Below are 21,443 nucleotides of genomic sequence, written 5' to 3'. Positions count from 1 at the left end.
TGAGTGATATAATGAATGCATTACTTTTTTTTTAATATTTACTTTTTTTATGATGCCATTATGCCATAAATATGCCACACAAATATATTTTTATGCGACTGTTCAATCGATTTACTCAAATTATGATATAAATGTTTTAATACCACAAAAGAACACATGGACGTTATTTACATTTAGTTAGAAAAAAGTACCACTCAAGAGTTTTTGCTATTAATGTAAAACTTTATTTGAATTTCAGACATAGATTCAGTTTTCTTTTTAAACATCTGTCTTTACTTCTCGATTCGACATCCTTCCCTAAATATAACTGTGAGAGACTAGAGGATTCTGGAAACTTCTGGAAATCCACTTTCAAACACAAATTAATTCAAGTGGAACATCTTAAACAATAAAGAATATTTAAATGGGGCAAAAAATATAAGATAATTAAACAATAAAAGCCTCATGAAGCAAGCAAATAATACATCTTTGTGTGTCTAACAGAGAGCGCCTTAAGTTGTAGATTTAGAGTTAATATGTAGTTGAATATCACAAAGTCAGTAGTGGAAGGATTTCAGTCCAGTACTGTCTGAATTTAATCCAATCGATTAAAAAATCTTTCTTTAATTACGATACAAGCATCCTTAACCTCCATATTTACATTTCTCACAATAGAACTGATGATATTCTTGTCAATATGTTGCATCAAAAAGCAGAGAGAGATTCAGACAAACAAAATTAACAAATAAAAGGTAAACCACAAACGTAGTAAATATTGGAAAGACAACTGAGACCGATAATGCGAGACGAAATATGACACCAGATTAACAATTTGACTATTTACAATTTGGCTGCAGCACAAAATAAGATTATCTTCTAGCATTGTGCAATAACGCATTCCTCAAAGGAAACATTGTACATCCACACATACCATCAAGTGACAAATACGAAGTGCAAGACCATCATTTTTCCCTGATGTATTGCCAACTGCCAACAGCACCTCAACCATACATGAAAAAACACATTCAATCCCTTTGATGTAATTCACCTTTTAGTGAGACTTACAGAGTGACAGTACAATAATTTATCTATTTTTGTTACTAAGAATAACATGCATCAATATACATGTTTTTGTTAACTTCACATGGCTAAATGGTTTCTTTTAAAACTTCAGGCCACATGTTAGCGAGTCTATGTGGTTTTAGAAAGGACAACTTGATTAGACTATGCACATCCTGATTTAGACACTTGGATTGACTGCCTTTCAGTCTACATTTGCTCTGTAAAGGTATCTACCCTCATACTTGGACTTTGTAGGGAGTGTACAAAGATGCTGCAGCTAGATGCATGACCTCTGAAGGACACTTTTCTAAATGATGAGAAAAGAGTATCTTTTTGAAGACCACAGAGGATAAATGGGTCAAAGGATATAATATTCCCCCCCTGATATTGGTATAAAACACCCGAAAAATAAGCTGCATGTCAAAGCAATCTATGGGTAATATTTTCAAATACTTTTTATACATTTAAACATTTAACTTTGTCCAAGTTTAAGTAGAGAATTTTACTATTTAGGTCTAAAATATTTTACAAATATAGAACCAAAGGTGCTGCTCAATTCTGCAAATTTCCTTCCGCACCTCATAAGACAAGACAAGGTGATTATGTCATCATTATCTCAGATGGTCAAAGGGATCATGTGCATCACATTACATATGTGTTGTATATCACAAAATAAATTGCACACTAATGCCATTAATGCATACACTGCTGTTAGTGTAATCACAAGCTGAATATATCCAGATGCCCTTAAGATATAACACACATAGCCACCACTTTCTATGAACATACTTTATCTTTTAAAGTATTCTTTGTGCAATGAAAATTTCATTTTCTAAAGCCCCTTTCATTCTCATTTCACATTCAAAGACCATTTCAGCTCTTGGCTATTATCTGTGAATTACAACATTGTCTGTTTACACCCAAAAGCTGCGATTACAATAATCTAATCAGAAAGATTGGAACCGCTTGCTCAGAGCCTACCACGGAAGGTGAAGGCTGAGAATAGTAAAGCAATCCAGTCGTAAGCAGCCGTTGGTTCAACTGAGCCATATTTAGAGAGCGAGAGGTAGAAGTGTGAATGAAGGCTACACAGCTACCAGCCACTCTTTACCAAAATTGATCTGACTATTCTGTTCACTGATTACGATTTTTTTTATATATAAAACATTCATTAATTTGTCATTATGAAGGAAAAGAGGGCTGCCAATGTAATCTGGGTCCAATGGCTTGTCAAGTATTGTCTATATAGAAAACAAAACCTTTTAAAACAATCTTAAATAATTGTTCACATTTTAAAAGCATCTTTTGAAAAGCATTTTATGAAGTCTTCAGGGGTTTGTTCATAATATCACTAATATACGGGGTACACGGAGTAAAGTGCATCATGCTCCACCAGGGCCTGGAGTAGCAAGGGTTTAGTTTATCCCTACTCTGAAGAGGTTAACAGAGCTGGGATGCTTAGACCTACTGAAGTGAAATGAAAATGACGGCAAGACTCTACACCCAAATTAAAAGAAACAAAACAAAATAAACTGATAACCAGTCCTGATGAAGCTGGTCTGGTGGGGCTGGGGAGGTTTTGGAAGTTTGGTAAGAGGGTTTATTCAAAACCTATGGCTGACGTTAGCCAGCCAGTTTACTTGTAACCAATGAGGACTTTCTCTGCGGAAGGTCTTGTGGGGTTGGAATGTGATCCCCGGTGACGATGTTCTTGTCTGGACCAGCTGCGGCAGGCAACTGTTTGTTCTTCATCTTTGCCTTGGCCATGTTGTAATCTCCTGAGTCAAAATACTTTTGCTGGAGACAAAAAATAAAAAAATAAAAAAATGTGTAAGCACCTGGAACTTTAAAAATCTATATTAATGAATGGCTTTAAAACGTGCTTTTCTTCAGTGGTTAATTTTTTTTTAACTTACCCCTTTCTGCAGTCTCTTCATCAGGAAGTCGGAGCCACCTGGCTTTTGGCCCAAGCTGGGATACTTCGCTTTCAATTTGGCCTCCTCTGTCCGCACTGGGTTTGAGTTTGTGTCCTGGGATTCCTGAAAAACATTTATTGCAATGTTATTATATATTAGTTATATATTAATTCTTATATGTACATTGACATACAAAAGGTTGGGGTTATTAAGTTTTTTTTTAATATATATATGATTTCGAAATAAGTCTCTTATGCTTATCAAGGTAAAAATAAAATTGGTAAAAAATACAGTTAACATTATTATTCTGAAATATTATTACAATGTAAATAATTGTTTTCTATAGAAATATATTTTAAAATGTAATCTATACTTGTGATGTTAAAGCTGAATTTTCAGCAGCCAATTACTCCAGTCTTCCATGGACGACATGTTGATTTTGTGCTCAAGAAGCATTCATTATCAATGTTCGAAACAGCTGATACTTATAAACCTGCATTTCAGGATTTTTTGATTAATAGAAAGTTCAAAAGAACAGCATTTATTTGTTGATTTTTTGTAACAATATAAAAGTGTTTACCGTCACGTTAATATCAATTACTACATCCATGCAGATTAAAACTATTTTTTAAAAGGGGTATGAGAGACATTTTTGTATTAGTTTTTGTTATTGAAAAGTGGTCTGCTTTCATTTAGTCTTACTACTAAGACTATAAAGAGGAAAAAGGAACAAACTAAAAATCAACACTCAAAGCTCGGAATGATAAATCTCCCAAAATGAAAAACACCCAAAATGTAATAAGACAACAATAAAACAAAACCCCTTTCATCGTGTGATTGTTCTTCCTGCAATTACCAGAAAATGTGTGGTACATTTCTGTGCAAGGTACAGCCAGTTTAACTTGGGATTAAATTCCCAGGTGTTTTTTTCTGACTTCACCATTGTCTCTGACTTCATATTCATATTGAAACCAAATATTGAAACTAATGTGTATCAATCTGAATGCAATCTAAAATAAACAAACAGCATGTCTGGAAATCCTCTCACAACTTAAACTATTCAACATTCAAGTTTAGACAATTTGTAAACATCTTCAGATTTCTGTTTTGTTGTGGTGAAAAATTTGTTTTGATTGTTTTGAACAGTAAAACAGCCAAACTAGTCTTCAGGTCTAGCTATAACATAGGACAGCAAAACATAAAATTACAGAAGGTTACAGAAAGACAAATCGGGGCTTTCAAAATTTCAGAATCTCTGGTAGCCCTTCGAGCAGGCACTCTTCAGGTTTTGGTAGCCTGAAATGAATTTATCTAACCCAAATAAAATAAATAAATACATTTTTAATGGAGAGCATTGGATAGGAGACAAAACCTAAAACAAAACATTTTCAAAATACAAATATCAAGGGAGGAGTTTTATTTCACAATTTAAAGGATATCTGCAGGATTTTTAAACTCTTTTTAAGAAATGCACAAATAAAATGAATGCCGTAAAAGTGGGGTAGAGTACTGTTTGGTAACATATTAAACCGTAAAGATTTGCAGTTCAGATACAGGTTTACACAAAACAAAAATTATATACACATCACATTTAATCCTTTATTCCAATTTTAGGAAAAGACAAATGTAAATATAAATATCTTACCGTCTTAATTGTTTAGATTTTTAGAAGGCACATTAGCTTCTTACCGAACCACTTGTTCACATTTACAACTATACATGAGTGCTACATTACAACAATGTGTAGATTTTCGCATTGGTCTGAACAAAAACAGCAGATGGGCTTCTTGAATAGGTAAACAAAGCAGTGCTGCACTCATAAATGCTACATTATCAGGCATAGAAAAAAAACTTTTCTTATTCCTTTCAGAGATCCACTCATATAAAACACCCATGCCACGTTTTGACTTTGAAACGTGCAGCGCTCTTTTTATGAACCCTCTACATTCCGAGTAAATCAAAGACTAAATCTTCACTCTGGGTGACTAAATTATGTCTAATATTAACCAATGGCTAATAGAGATGCACGATATTGGATTTTGGCCGATATTCGATATGCTGATATTTTCAAAATAATTTTGGCCGATGCCGATACCGATATATATATATACACATTTTTCGCCTGATATATTTAAACTTTAATTTTACTGAAGAGAAATCCATGTATCTCTTCTGTACTGATTCTACCATAAATGTATTATTTTACAAATGTAGACAGACATTCACATCTGAAAAACAGGTCAATTATTTCACTTGGAGAATATCGGTTTGGCTCATCGGCAGAAATATTCATATCAGCCGATACCGATGATGGTCATTTTAAGCTTTTATCGGCCGATACCGATGTTGTGAAAGGCGAGTTGTCTCAGCAAGGGATTCATTCTTTTGGGTTGCCTGCACACGCGCAACATCTAGTAGGTTCTGTACAGGAAACAGAAATGATTAGTTCATCCCTCGAGTCGTTTGTTTATAATGTGCCAGCCCCATATACTACAGGCTCTGAAGTCTGTACTGGAAAGAGAAATTATTAGTTAATTTCCCGAGTCTTCAGGTCTCTGTTGTTCGTTCTTTTGTGATGTGATGTGAGAGAAGCAATGGAAATTACAGAAATTAGTTGTTAATTCCCAACCTTCCTTACAAACAACCATTTAGTTTGTTCCTTTACTTTTACAGTAACATATTTTTTTTGGTCTTTTATTTTTACTTTAAATTTTATTTGAGCTTTTTTTTTAAAAAATTCTTACAACTTTTGTGGTCATCCATAACGAATGTGGTCATAAAGATTTGGTTAAAGCTTTAAACTAGGGCTGCACAATTATTCGAATTTCTAATTGCGATCACAATTTTGGATGCCACAATTACATAATCGTTCAAAGAAGCAATTATTTGTTCAAAGTCCACTTATGTTATTTTGCATGTTCAAGATCCTTTTTTTCTTTCTACATATTATCTTAAGGGCTTTTCCATTGTCTTAATTTTAGTTTTAGTATAACATTATAATACCATGCATATTTTTACCTTTTTATTTAAAGAAGAAACTAATCCAATGTTTACTAGTGATCGACCGATGTATCTGTTTACCGATATTTTTCCCGATATTTAAGCATTTTTCCATAATCGGGTATCGGTTTTGTAATATCGGATTCGCCGATTTGCGGCGCCATCTTGTGGCCGTTTTGAGATTTCCGCCATTGCAGCCCGGGTGTCTGAGGAGATCAGTCAACAACTCAGTGCACAGGTAAATATATGTTCTACTTGGTTTGCTTTAATTAATCAACTTTATTTAACATAACAGACATGCACAAATGAGATCTGAGACATAAATTCCTGATATAGTTAATTTATGCAGCTTGTTTCTAAACAATTGAGACGAACTCATTGAGTCACGTAGTGTAATTCATCATGTCCTGCCCCAATAAAGACGTATCTTTACATGAATTAAATAAAACAGACATGAATGAGTGCATGTTGAAAATAAAAGCGTTGAATTTAATTCTCTATCTGTTGTATTTGCTCACCATTAGTCTAGAAGAGAAAGTTTGTTCATATCGCTTAGCAACTGACGGATGATCTGGAGGCTTAAGCACGGCGACTGAATGAAACTTTTGACAAGATTATCTTGTTTAAACACCCTAGATTATATTATCATTTACTACATAACAATTATTTCGCTAATACACATATAAATATAGCCTACCGCTTTGTGGAAATTAATTATTTATTATCTCCATGCGCGATCGCGGTTGATTAAGTTATAGTCAAACAGCACTTTGTCAGTTGGCATTTCATGATTTAACGTTAGATTAAATTTAGATCATAAAATGCCAACTGACAAGTGCTGTTTATCTTTATATAGTCTCGGGAAAAAAAGTTCGTTCATATTGCTCAGCACCTGACTGGGTTGATGATCAGGAAGCCTCAAGCAATGCCACTGAATGAAACTTTTGACAAGATTATCTTGTTTAAACACCCTAGATTATATTATCATTTACTACATAACAATTATTTCGCTAATACACATATAGGCTACATATACCGCTTTGTGGAAATTAATTATTTATTATCTCCATGCGCGATCGCGGTTGATTAAATTATAGTCAAACAGCACTTTGTCAGTTGGCATTTCATGATCTAACGTTAGATTGAATCTAGATCATAAAATGCCAACTGACAAGTGCTGTTTAACTTTATATAGTCTCGGGAAAAAAAGTTTGTTCATATTGCTCAGCACCTGACTGGGTTGATGATCAGGAAGCCTCAAGCACGGCCACTGCATGACATTTTTGAAGGAAGCAGGCTTACAGGGCAGAATGCTGAAAGACTCTGTTTTCTACACTAAAACCTAGTTCTGCTTAACTGGGAGTAAATAGCTATGCACTCCTAAATAGCCCTCCCGCCCCCACCAATATGTTAGAATCATTTTTGTGCTTTATTTTTTTACCTCATCAAAGCTTTTATTTTAAAACAAAGACACTTAGTAACAGTGCGCTTAAATTTTTTGGACTCAGACCCCTCTATTTATTTGTGTATAAATATAATGTTTTTTTTTTTTTGTATGCAAGGGGGGAGTGATTGTTATAAATAAAATGTTTTTTTCAGCTCATTTGTGTTGTAATAATTGTCAGAAACAGAAGTATAACAGTAAATAAATATCGGTTCTGCATATCGGTTATCGGGTACATAAACATACAAATAATCGGTATCGGTATCGGTTATAAAAAACCAATATCGGTCGATCACTAATGTTTACTTGACATTTGAAGCTTAATACTATAGCAATAAATATATATTCAGTTAGTCTTTTCATCTTGTTCACTTTCATATAAAAATATGGCATGTAGTTGCTTCAAACAAAGGTATAAACATAATGAATTTAATAGTTATTAAAAATCACAATTTCAAAGGAATAATTGACATGATTTTAGTCATAATCGTGCAGCACTACTTTAAACTTTATCCGTATGATGGGAAAAATCACTTTAATAATTCCTAAGTATAACATTACAAGATATTGATCTGACTGGTGAGATGAGAAAACAGCAAACGACTCAGACCCAAAGACTCGGGAGATGAACTAATCAATAGGCCTGTGGCAATAATCAATATAAATCGACTTATTACACAATATATGTACGTGACCTCGATAATTTTTGGGGACGCAATACATTGCCAATTATATTTACACTGAACAAAATTATAAACAACACTTGTTTTTGCCACCATTTTTCATGAGCTGAACTCAAAGATCTAAGACTTTTTCTATGTACACAAAAGGCCTATTTCTCTCTTATTGCACAGGTGTGCCTTAGGCTGGCCACAATAAAAGGCCACTTGACTACATTATGCGGAAACATGATGTAAACATGAACATCAGGTTTAAGTAAGTGTTACAAAACGAGTAACAGAATAAACCAATCAAACACTGTTATTTCATGACGTCTGAGCTTACTAACCAATCAAAAGGAGGCTCGTGCTTGTGAAATGCATGTCTATCACCTCGTTCAACTCATGCAGGTGACAGCTCAGAAATCAAAATTGCAAAATTCTGAAAGATTGCTGTGTTAAAGCTGTCGATGAGCAATAAGCAATCAGTAATTTTAATATTACGGCATTTATTTGTAATGACATGATAGTGGACGAAACTGACAGACACCGCTAGAGACTGAAACGAACGAGGCGCAGCCCTATTCTAATGCCCACCTGAGTCTCGTCCATCTGCTCCGACTGCGTCTCCGTGTCCTGGTTATCCGATGACATGGCTGTTCGGCGTTTGCTGACCAAGTAATCAGCGTGTTTAAGTGTAAATTTTGCCGTCTATTCGTGTCCGAACTGTTCCACCCACTGTGTTCAGTATCAAAATGGCGTTCGCTGCAGTGACGTCATTTTGGAGGACGGTCACGCAGCGGAAGAGCCAATAGGAATCTGGTTTGATGTTTGAGAGACAGGAGAATCAGCCGGTAGATTTCAAATAGTCGTATCAAAATAAACAAGTATCCAATGGTATGCTACAATGATTTTGCGAGCTCACACAACAATAAACACACATGATATGGGACAATTTAAACTTTTATGTAATATTAAAATCTACAGTAGATAATAAAATATAATAAAATGTATAAAAGTTCTCAATAAATGAAAGGTTTTTAATATGTATCATACAAGGAAAGACCTTGTAATTGCTGTTAACTAAAATAGTAATTATAAGGCCTGGGTCTTAGTAGACTTAATTTAAAATGCATCAGTCATGCACTGGCGTTTAATTTGTAATCTCCTACCCCAAATGTATTATATTTTTCAGGTTTCTCTTGCTTCAGGAAAGAATGACATTTAATACTTTTACCAGTGCGTTGATGACAAGTGTCGGACTCCATTTTGTTTTACGGTTTTTAATTAACAATTATCAGTTGACAATCATTAACAATTTACAAAATGTATAAGGAAAAAATAAACAAATAAACGGTATATGTAAAACGAATTGATCACTAAAAACGCTAAAAAACGTAGTAAGCGCTTTTCTAAAAATAGCATATATATATAGTTTTTATTCCTGTATTGAATATCTTTGCAATGGCCTATGCTTGCTTTATGTAGTACTTACACGTAATTAGTCACAAAATAATAATAGAAGTCGCATTTTGTTTCTGCGGCTCTTCTTTTTGGCATGACGTCACGGACTGGGGAGTTTATGGCGGGAGTCTCGCGCACGGTCGGTGGAATTACAGTTTAAAAAAGTCGGTTGCGATAAAATCGGCCAGTATAACGTTACTTGTTATCATCAGTTTTATATCATTAAATACTAGTAGATATTTGTTGTTCTTTAACACATTTTTTAAGTTCTTTATTGTCAACTTTATCTGGTAAGACGTTTTTTTTTTTACACTGTTATGTGCTGTTGAGCAACAGAACTTTTGTTCTGATTCCAAAGGCAAAAATTGACAATTGCACATTATCTTTTTAGATGCTATTTTTTTGGGCTTTTTACTGGTGATCTGTTACAATCATCATGGCATGTGAACAGAAACTTCGCCCTTTTCAGGTAACCTCAACAGTTAAAGATAAACGTTTGTTTTCTCACATGTAACGTTAGCGCAAATACTAACATTACTGTGTGACGCTTAATTAACTTGGGCTTGTCTAACGTTAGGCTTTTGCTAGTCTTTTAATTCGTTGTTAACCTAATAATATCATGTTTACCAATTGTGTGTGTGTGTGTGTGTGTGTAGAGCTGTCAGATGCTGCCTGATGTAGTGTCCACCGAACAGCAGTCACTGGTGCTTGTGAAGAAACTTTTAGCCATTGCTGTCTCAAGCATCACTTACCTCAGGGGTCTTTTCCCAGAAAAGGCCTATGGTCGCAAATATGTTGGAGGTAAAAATGATACATTAAGTGAAACAGGTTACAGAAATCTTTACTATCTTTATTATTTGTGTATTTTATTATTTATTTATTTTTTCTTTTCTAAGAGCTGAAAGTCCTTATACTGCGAGAGCATAGCTGCCCTGGTGCTCAGCAGATTGTGCAGTGGTAAGTGGACAGTTGACACACAGTCATGTTTTCACATTCCCTCCATGACAAATGTATATAAAAATTTAAAGTAGCTACATATTAATACATCATTTGGGAGTATAATCTGTTTGGAGAACATCTGGTTTGAGCTGCATGGAGAGTATCTCACCTCCACTGTTTCAGGTTGCAGGGCTGTTTTGATGCACTTCAAAGAAGATATGTAAGTTTGTGATTTTGTACTCTTCTGTATTTTTGTAGTTTTCATTTATGTTTAGTAACAAGACATATACTGATCATCACTCATAGTAACCTTTTGACCTTTTGCATCTGCTTTGCTTTATCAGCTACGAATGGTTCTTCTATCAGTGAGTATTAACTAATGGATTTGAAAACAAACAGTAATCAGTTTAAAATTGTACATTGTATGATGTATTATGACAGTTTATATGCTATATATTATATATGTCTTTATATATATATATATATATATATATATATATATATATATATATATATATAAATGTTACTGTTTTACTTGTAGGTTTACTGTGATCCAGACAATCCACAGGTGATCAGATGTTGTCTCTTTGGCTGAATGTCATCCTTTAATGTTACTTAATCTCTCTTTTAATATAATACATTACAAATGAAATCAGTGCATGACAACCTTGTTTATGAAAGACTTGAATTTCCATTTTCACCTTTCTATCTTCTCTTGTGCTGCAGAAAGTGACTGAATGCTACCAGTTTAAAATCAATTACACAGAGAATGGACCTCAGATGGACTTTGAGAGGTGACATTTTTGTCTGAGCTGTTATCAAAACTAGTTGATGGTTTACAAAACACTAACTTACTGTATTTACCCCAACATATATAGCTTCCATAAAATTATATGCTACCACGTGACTGCATACTGACCATATTAATGTTGTGCTTTTGAAAATAATTGCCTGTGTTTCTAGCAAAAATGGACAGAGTCTGACTAAAATGGCCTGTGACAACACCCAGAAATCCAGTATGCTGCTAGTGCGCAAGCTTTACATGCTGATGCAAAATCTTGGCCCGCTGCCTGACAACGTCTGCCTCAACATGAAACTCTTCTACTATGATGAAGGTAAATCTACCTTGCTATCTGCTACAGACACTACCATGTACACGAAGTTGTCCATGTACATTGTTTGTCATTTATTTCTTTTTAGTATGTGATAAGTAATTGTGGAACTCAATATTTTTTTGGATTATTAAAAGCACTGGATACTTTGCTGATCTTCACACAACATAAAGTTCATCAGAGATGCACAAACTAGAGCCTTTGGCCCAAATTTGGCCAGTGATGACCTTTAATTTGGCCTGGCATATCATATCACAAGAGGAAGGAAAAATGGGAGAAAATGCCCTTGACACATATCTTCACTTCTAATTTATCTTTATAACATTTTTGTTTCATTTTTAGATTGCGACGTAGAGAATATAAGTTAATTTGATTGAAAATTTAAATTCTATATAATATAGTCGAATATAATGCAACATTTACCTTTGGCCAACATCTCTTAATCTAGTTTGGTTTCTGTGTTTTAGCATAAATCGTTTGGTCACCTCTGGTATCAATATTGTGTTATTCAGTGTCACTGTGTATTTGTGTTTCAGTGACCCCTCAGGAGTATCAGCCACCTGGCTTCAAGGACGATGACAATGAGACTTTGATATTTGAGAAGGAACCAGTAAATCTGACCATGGGAGAGGTGGTCACACCTTTTCATAGTCTCCGAATGAACGTCACCACTGAGCGCAAGAGACTTGAGCCGGTGAGATAAAGAAGTTAGACGTCTAGTGATCCATCTGGTAGAAAAAAATAAAAATAAAATCAATGATGTTAAGCAGTGATCAAATGCTTTTTTTTATGTGCATGAAAAGTTTGATGAGGAGGAGGAAGTATGTGTGAGTACAAAATGGTCTTTGAAAATGTTTGAAGATGGAATGATGTCTGAGACCTCTGTTCAGCAGGTGGGGTCTTCTTAATAATTAGCTGATATGTCCTCATTTCCTTTTCTACCTTACCATTGCAAAATGTGAGAATTCATCTCAAATTATGGACTTTTTTGTTCGCAGGAGTGTATGACAAAGGAGAAAGTCATCACTGATGCTGGCATTGAATACTCAGGTGAATATTAGACTTTGCCAGTTTAATGAGATCAGCATAAATCAATCAAGAAAAATGCAACCAACTCCCAGCAACTTTTGCTCATTGTCTGCCACATTTACAGAAACTCAGGAACACTCCCAACGGGCTCACAGAAGCAGCAAGGAGGATCTTGACATAACAAATGAAAAGGTAGCATTATACAATTTACCACACACACAGGTAAGTTATCAGTCTGCTCTAGTGGCCTGTGTATGAGATAAAGTTGTATTTAGTTATGTTATGTGTATTTTAGATGGACAGTCTGGTAAAGAAAACTGCTGATCTTAAGGTGAACGCAAGGAAGACCAGGAGCGGACGCATCTTTGAACCTCAGGTGGGAAATACACAGCCCATGGCCCATATCTGTATCTGGCTGGACTTTTATCACATATTTTACCAGTCTGATCACTGGAATTTTGTGAACAGTAAAAAAAAAAAAAAAAAAAACTGATTAGTTACATGTAACATTCTGATGACTCTATCATGCAATCAGAGCCAGGAAAAAATGTGAAGTTAACAAATAAAAACAGGTTTTTTGTTCTGAATAATTAATTTACTTAAATACACTTCCTCTGTCTGCAGATCTCTCAGTTAGAGTTCCCTCTGAGCCAAGATCCCCAGCCATCTGCCCCGAAGAAACGCAAAGTCAGTGTACCTAAATAACATTGACTTGTACAGTCACACAGCAACATACTAACACGTGCTGTTTATTTATTTTTTTGATTCATTCAGTTGAAGAAATGCATTGTTAACAAGTTTTATGGTTCATTGGCGTGTGATAACTTGAGGAGTGCACAAATTAATTTTGTATTTTGTTATTTATGTTAGTTTTCTATTAGATCAATTTATGCCTAGAAATGTTAAGTAGCATGACAAAACCGTAGTCACTGCAGCTGCAGTACCATGTACAAATGTAACCAGTCCACTAGATGGCAGCATGTACTGTGCCAGAGTATATTAAAACCCTGATTCCAATGAAATAACATGCAGCCCTGATTTAGTAAAGCAGACAGTTATATGTATGTACTTGAACCTGAGTGATATAATAAATAATTAATTTTAGAATGTATGTCTAGAGAAGTACAGATATTAGATTAATTTGAACAGAAAACTAGATTTGGCTTTGTGTCCTGATGCTGTTCTTTACAGCTAAGCAACATAACATCTTCCCAGTGAAACGGAGAATTTGTTGAATTGTCTAAATATATAAAAAATTAATCTATTAAAGTATTAGTAATATTTGTCTGATGTAAAGTTGTGAATAGTGGCCTGAATCTTCCTGTATTTTGCACCTGCAACAAGCTTCTTGAAGATAAATCAGCTTTTTGAAACACAATTTTTAATGTTATTTTTGTTAAAAATCTCCCAAATTGCATATTCCAAATATCAGGCTTTCATACTTGGCTGTCTTTGGGACTAGAGTTGTCACTGATCAGAAACCACAGATTCCTCTTTGCCCATTCACACAAGAGCTTTTGTTTTTGACATCAGAGTTTGGTCCATTTAGCGTCCTGGAAAACAGCAGCTGTTAGTAGTCATGTTTGTACTCGCATGGATGAAGCAGACATCTCAGTTTGGACCTAAAAGTACAATATAAAATGAGACCTACAGGGGGAGGGTAGTGGAGTGGAGTTTGGACTAAGCAATCGAACCAAGTTAGCTGCTGTCAGACTGTGTATCTGTCTGTCTGTGTGTGTGTGTGTGGGTGTGTGTGTGTTTAATATCACCCCTCAGGACTTCTGAGAGGGCGACTTAGGACATTTAGCAGGGGACTGTGTTCCCCTGACCTTGCCAGAAGGGTAGAAAATGTTTTGCTGCTGATTAGCAAATCTTCAGCTTAGCAGCTTAGCTAAACTTTTAGTGCAATTTAATATATTTATTTTTTAAAGAAGGAAAACAAAACATTCATAATGCAATAAAACACAGAGGATAATTTCAGTTTGAATATCAAATATTCATTTTAAATTCAAATGAATACACACAACCTTCCAGATAGTGATAGTTTTGATAAGATTTAATTATTTATTTACCCAAAAATGGTACATATTTGTACATGAAAAGTTCATATTAGTAACCAAAGTGTTCATACTTGTACCATTTTGTGAAAGCTGAGAGAAATCAAATGTGAACTAAAATTGCACCTTTATCTATGACCAAACTAGCAAAGCAAAAACAAAAATGTATAGGATTTTTTTACCACTTTTACCCTATCGATTGGTATCCATGAGATAAAACGCGTCACAACCAAGCTGAATTCATACTTGGCATCCCTCAACATGACAGAGTGTTTTACACGTGTGTTCCCTCTGAAATATCAGTACCGTACACTTGCCCTTGGGCTGGATGTATGTGCCTGTGAGCTGCGGACCATCACTCCTGTCAGCGGAGTGTGTGTCTGACCTTGGGCTGTAGTTACAGACTTGGCACTGACTAATTTCAGCACTGGACTTCATATCGACACTGCAATGGCTAATATGTTGGATGATAAATAACTATTGAGTGTGAAGTGAATGGAGCTCCTGGACAGGACAGAGTGGCTCGCTAACATGGACCTCGAATTGAATACTGAAACTGCCCACCAATGGATCCATGACCAGTGCTATCTGTCTTATATTTGACTAGAAACAGCAGGATTTAATCTGCAGGCTAGATGTTCAAGTAGATCAACACACACACACACACAAATATATATATATATATATAAATATATATATATTATATATATATATATATATATATATATATATATATAGGCTATTAAAACAAAATTCTGGCATATATTCCACCTCATGTTGACTTTCAAACATTATTAGATCCAACTGACTTTCACTGTATGGACAGATATATATATATATATATATATATATATATATATATATATATATCCTTTTGTCCACAGTAGAAAAAAGTCATCGAAGTTTGGAACTACATGAGAATGAGTAAATAATAGAATTTTCATTTGTGGATGAAATGCCTTTTAAATGTTAAACATAACCCACTAAGTGGTTATGTAAAACGTTGGCACCTAACGTTTACCCAAATGTGATCGACATCAACTATGATTAATTCAGCAATACATCTGAGCGCTTTGAGAGAAAAGCAGACCCAATGAGAAATCACTCTTTAAACAAATGTAGGCGAGCAAAATCTTATATCGGCGAGCCAAGAATTAAAAAAGGCATAGCGTCTGACGAATCTCAAGAATTCCGAATCAAGACACAGTTTGTATTAGAATGCAGTGTGCATGTCTGCTCCATAAAGTTTTGAAGTGTGCTGCCAAGTTCACTGCAGGCTCTCACTCTCACAACGTATGCAGAGTGCTGGAGGCAGAGAAAACTTTCCCTCCATCACTTCTCTCTCCCACATGCCTGGCCCCACCGCGCCTGACTTCTGCCCTGGTAGCCGCTGTGCCTCTCCGAGTGGATGGGTTTTCATCTCGCAGGGATGCGAGGGCAGCCACTCCGCTCGCCCTCACACTCCATCCCCGCGGAGCAAAGATTTACATTTGTACCGCTGCAAAGAGCTCAGTACTGCAGGCGAACAGCCAAATCCATGCAGCACTGATTGAAACACAAAAACAGCTTGAGCGACTTCAGTCGAGTCTCTAGAGATCAAGGACTCCTCAGCCCGGGATGACCGAAGTTTATGCATGTTAAAAAAAATGATATCAGTGGACAACATTCTAGCAAACATATGGAGTGAGTCAGTATACTCTAAAATATTTCCTTTAACACAAATAGAACTGGAGTAATGTCTTCGATGTAGGCAATGCAATGCAATGCAATGCAATTTTTCAAATCAAATTTTAAAGCTTTTAGTGGTAGCATTTGTATGCTATTTTAGTCTATATATAATTAATACAATAATTTTTTTATATATATGTTTACTCAAGAAGTTAAACCATTCAGTAATTCTTCTTAAACTCACACTAGGGTGTTGCTGGGGAGGACGGAGGCAAAAAGAAAGATGTAACCGACATCTCAATCATTTAAGTAATTTTTCTGAGCAGTAGCTATAAGCAAGGAAAGGGCCTTTGTCCTAGTCTGGCTTTCATTTCCAGCACTGCAGGAATTGTGATGGCTGAGCCTCGGGGCAACAGAGGCACCTTAAGGAGCCCCACCTTTAAATCCAGTGTTCTGCGACTCCAACCATGACCCCTAGCTGGAGGGATCCCTCAGGCCAGATTTAAACGAGCTCCCGCAGGTCCTTCTCCGTGCCTCGCTCTCCTTCACAAGCTCTTGCTGAACCGGTGCAGCCTGGTCTTCCTGGCCATTCTGATTTGTATAACAGTCAAAGCAAAGGCTGGACTAAATGGCCTCACATTAGGTAAATGCTGTGTGGCTGTTCGCATATGCAGACAGGGAGATGTGTGGAAAAATCAGATTTGACATTTTCCATTATGGCGAAACCGAATTCTGTGTGTGTCACAGTACAGTGTTTAGCAATTCTGGAGTGCTGCACAGTACTTGTGAATAATACAGACAAAGTGTCATGATGGCTGTCTATTGTTTTTTAAGAGCGTGCCTCTCGGTCCAAGAAGGACATTTTTTTTTTTTCTTTGCATTTGTGACGAAATAGATCCAGCTGTCTTTTTACCATTTATTCAGGCTTCTTCCTTTTCTTTTTCCTTCCCTCTCACTATCATTACCACTATTATGGAGGCCATGAGAGATGCAAGGCAAAAGAGGCACACAATATCAGGTATTGATCCACACCCATCACCACACAGAGAAAAAAACGTGGGTTCAGGGGCTGCACAATTCAGACTGGACAGTGCGATCGATAGGATGCTCTGTCAGCCGTTGCCATGGCAACTCCCCGAGCAAGGACAGACCCCCGGCGTTTATTTACACCTGTCTTCTACTCCCTGCCACCTTGTGCTAGTCCCTGCCAGCTTGTGCTGGTTTAAGTGTCACTCAAAAAGGTTAAATGTTATATAATTTTGTAATGTATTTTGTTGTATTTAAAAAAAATGTTTACAGTGCAATTTGGATTTTTCTCCCCAAAAAGAGTACAGCGTAAGATTTTGCTGGTGTACACAATATCCAATGTCTTAATGGCCACTATTTGCTTGTGTTCTTTGCACAAGTGTACAGGTCTTTACTTTATGTTGACCCCAATTTGCAGGTCAAGTAAACATGCTCAATGCTGCAGCCGCTGACTTGATGAGGTCATAAAAGAGAGCTGGAGAAGAACAGTCTAAGGCTTTTTTCAATGAGTGCATGAGTGAGCAAAACACTGCAACAAAGAGCGGATCAGCAGACAACTTAACACTAGAAGCCAGCCAACTTAACACAGGAATCGTTTTAGACACAATCTATTCGAATATGGATTGCTTTCAAGGAGTAAAAAAAAAAAAGTAATTATACACTCCACAGCAATGTCACAGAAGACATTTTTTGGGTTCATTTTTTTTTTCCTTAGTGTAAAGAACGTTTTAATAATTTAAAGAACATGTTTTCCACTATATATATATAGTGCACAATTTATATATTTATATATATATATATATATATATATATATATATATATATAAATATATAAATTGTGCATTTAGGAAGGTTCCATGGATATTCAATGTTCTTTTTAGAACCGTTGATGCCAATAAAGAATGTTTATTTTTAAAAGGCACAGTGGAGCTTTGGAAGAAATCTACATCTCTAAAAATTGCTAAATTGGGGATGCATTGTTATTCCTGACCAATTCTGATAATCTTTAAAATTTTATGTTACTAATAAACAGCCAAAATTTAAATTATACAATATTTTGTTAAAATAAATGAAAAATAAAACAGTAAAGACTAAAATTATTCACTTTTAATGCTACATTTATGCATCAAAATATTATAATGTACAGTATGAAAAATGTATGTTCATTTCCAGATTAACTAAAGATTACTTTTAACAATGTTAATAAATTATTATCGCTTTTAAAGATCTAAATGTAAAAATAGGAGAAATTTGCATTAATAATTAAATATCCAATATCAACAATACAGATAAAAAAAGCTGAAATTAACCAGTTATCAATATATTGTCTATTCCTAGTTATATAAGAACAGTCTGAGATAGAGCTCAAAGGCTTTCATTCACTTAGAATGTGTGTTCTGACAAAAGCTGACAAAAGAGTATAGGCACACCAAGATCTTTCGCCTCTGCTGTGTGTGTGTGTGTGTGTGTGTGTGTGTTTAAGTGTGTAAGCATTACTGAGGCTGTTTTGAACTCCCTATTGCAGTGTTAGGAATTGAGGTGAGCCCCATAACCTAACACACATGCACAGCTCTGACCGTCAAAACTCTCCCTACCCCCTTCAATCAATGGTAGTTTCATGTGGCCTCTCAGCCCTGCAGTGACGTGTGTGTGCATGTGCGTGTGTGTTTGTGTGTGTGAGAGTGACCTATTGATTTATTGACCGTCTAGCTCAGCCTGGCCCATGGTACTGGAAAGCCTGGAGCTGTGGATCATTGGACCTACGGTTGCTGGGGTACTTTAGCCAAAGTAGCCACAGTGCTAAATCACACAGGTTTGCCGTCAGGTGATAGATTCTGTCACAGTGCTTGCGAGAAAATGAAATCTAAGGGAGAAATCAGGTGGCCAACTAAAATGGGTCATTGCTAACTTGCTAATTGTCTCTCTGTGGGGTCTATATGTGTGCCAGACTCGCTTCTTTTTTTCTTCTTGGTTCCAATTGCTCTCATCCACACCAGGCTATTAAGCTTTTCTCTCGCTCACATGTACCCACACACACTAGGACACCCCCTGAGGAGGCAGGAGAGTGGCGAGTGTCCAGCTGTCCTCCACCCCACCCCACCCCATCCCATCCGTGCCTTTTCACTGGTCAGTGTAGGCAGATTGAGGGGGCCTAAGGGTGTTTGTGTGTGTGTGTGTTTGGGGAGGTGCCATTAGCACAGAACTAGTAGCAGCTGGCCTTAAAGGATGGATTGAGTGTCACTGACCTGGCCATAGTGTCCAGCTGAGGGTCACTGCTCTGCTCTCCTTCAGGCACGTGCTGACCAGCCATCTGTGTGTATGTGTGTGTGTGTGTGTGTACAGAACAGCCTTTTCTTTTTTAATGGAGTGACAGTTGCCTAATCTCAAGCATGTTTGTGAGCAGCTGTCTGTGAAGCATTTATTAGCGTCATCTTTTAGAAGGAAACATTAAGGTCTGTTTACACCAAGAATGATAACTTTATTATTGTCCACACACCACTGGACAATCTGTTTATATACATATTGCACACTACAGGTCATTGCCACTTTGAATTCTCTTACAAATTCTCATTGGCTGTCAATGTTTTTTTTTATAATTTATTAGGTGTAAAAAAACTGCTCTTGAAAGTTACTTCAATAATGTTCCTCTTTGTCATTTTTACTGTGGTGTAGACTTCCCTGTACTAATAGATTTTGAATGATTATTAAAAGTTATCATTATTTAGCATAATTTAACATGGATGAAAATGAAGCTAGACTTACAGTATTTACAATGGCATGCATTATATAAAGGTTCTAGATCATCTAAATTTCACAGCTTTCAGAACTGTTATATGGATTTTTTTTAATCTACTGAATGTTTTTTTTAGAACGATGTGTCATCAGATTGGATTGATGAAATTCGTCACATCAGATTTATTTGTTAAACGGCTTCAGAATCCATTGAATGCACTGTTCTTCTATCCCTCACAGCCTTGTTTTCAATCCTGTCAAAAAATAAATATGATGCCCTGACTAAGGTCTACAGTTATCATTCTTGGCGTGAACAGGACTTTAGTAGTTATGGCATCCAAGCGCTTTATTACTGGCAAAAACAACCAAAAAATGGTGCTAATACACCCAAGGTGTACTGTAATACTCATTAAAATATTGTCCAGGACGCCGTGAGCCTGTGGACTGCAGTGTACACTGTGAGTTTTTTAAAGCGTAGCTTAAATATATGATACATGGTTGTTGAGCTAGTATTCTCAACTGAGAAACATTGAGGCTTGGACATGGTAACACTGTTCCTTATGTCACGACTTAACAAGTAGATTAGGTCATCAAGGCCATAAGTTTCATATTGTTGTGCCTCCTGTGTCGGAAATGATGATTAAACTCCTCTCGGGTGATGTTAGGCTGAAGGTGCAGTAAGTGAATTTCAGCACAGATGGAGTCGAGGTGGATGTGCCTTTCATCCTTCTGGTCTTCTTCATCCTTTCATTCACGGTGCTGCAGTCGTCCCTGATCAAGGCTCAGATTAATGCTGCATCTGCACTCATCCATTCTTTGGTCCCTTTCTCCACCCCCCTCTTTTCATTACCTCCTTCCACTCTGGACGTGCTGCCTCAGACTGTTTAAGGTGATTGGATTGTGCCCATCCTCCCCTTGTGGTCAGCTGGGGCCAGAGGTCAGTGACCTTTTCTTGATTGGATGAAATGGAATGGTCATCTTTGCCCTTTGTTGTCATTCACTGGAAAACAAAGAGTCTTCACTGTCAAAAGGCACACTTTGGGCACACTTTCTTTTATCCAGAGCATTTTTTTTTAATGCTGAGGCTTATTATACTTCAGTGTTTCCTGTGCATGTGCAAGCATGACAGTCCATTTACAATGCTTTACCTTACAATGCTTAATGTATAGTATACAGTATAAAATGATACCATGACATTATTCTTAAAATGGATGACTGTAATTCTGGGAATCTATATTAACGTTTCTTGGAGTGTGTGTAATATCTGCGATAGCCCCTGGTCTTTGACCTCTGACTACCAGGCCTCTGTTGCTAGGTGACTGGTGTATTCTGATGGAGGTTTGTGGGGTGACAGT

At 36.2% G+C, this 21,443-nt stretch overlaps 2 protein-coding genes across 3 annotated transcripts; one reads left to right on the top strand and one right to left on the bottom strand.

Moving 5' to 3' along the window:
* Positions 1-201: 201 nt before the first annotated feature.
* Positions 202-8,834, bottom strand: LOC113059155 (alpha-endosulfine-like). Its single transcript, XM_026227440.1, has 3 exons — positions 8,658-8,834; positions 2,958-3,080; positions 202-2,838 (listed from the first exon to the last, which is right to left on the bottom strand). The coding sequence occupies exons 1-3, from the start codon at positions 8,712-8,714 to the stop codon at positions 2,665-2,667; spliced, it is 354 nt and encodes a 117-aa protein (XP_026083225.1). The 5' UTR covers positions 8,715-8,834; the 3' UTR covers positions 202-2,664.
* Positions 8,835-9,650: 816 nt separating this feature from the next.
* LOC113059653 (HORMA domain-containing protein 1-like) lies at positions 9,651-13,977 on the top strand. 2 transcript variants are annotated; one of them, XM_026228197.1, is made up of 15 exons: positions 9,651-9,814; positions 9,916-9,993; positions 10,181-10,325; positions 10,421-10,481; positions 10,647-10,683; positions 10,808-10,828; positions 11,005-11,031; positions 11,190-11,257; positions 11,427-11,578; positions 12,112-12,269; positions 12,379-12,468; positions 12,574-12,625; positions 12,729-12,796; positions 12,900-12,980; positions 13,229-13,977. In XM_026228197.1, exons 2-15 carry the CDS (start codon positions 9,961-9,963, stop codon positions 13,307-13,309), a joined length of 1,074 nt encoding a protein of 357 aa, XP_026083982.1. In that variant the 5' UTR covers positions 9,651-9,814; positions 9,916-9,960; the 3' UTR covers positions 13,310-13,977. The 2 variants fall into 2 exon arrangements, with proteins under 2 accessions (XP_026083982.1, XP_026083983.1); XM_026228198.1 differs by lacking the exon at positions 11,005-11,031.
* Positions 13,978-21,443: the final 7,466 nt, after the last annotated feature.

This window comes from Carassius auratus, chromosome 41 (genome assembly GCF_003368295.1).
Source record: "Carassius auratus strain Wakin chromosome 41, ASM336829v1, whole genome shotgun sequence".
NCBI lineage: Eukaryota > Metazoa > Chordata > Actinopteri > Cypriniformes > Cyprinidae > Carassius > Carassius auratus.
The sequence above is the reverse complement of the archived record's forward strand: the minus strand, read 5'-3'. Positions and strand labels throughout refer to the sequence as shown.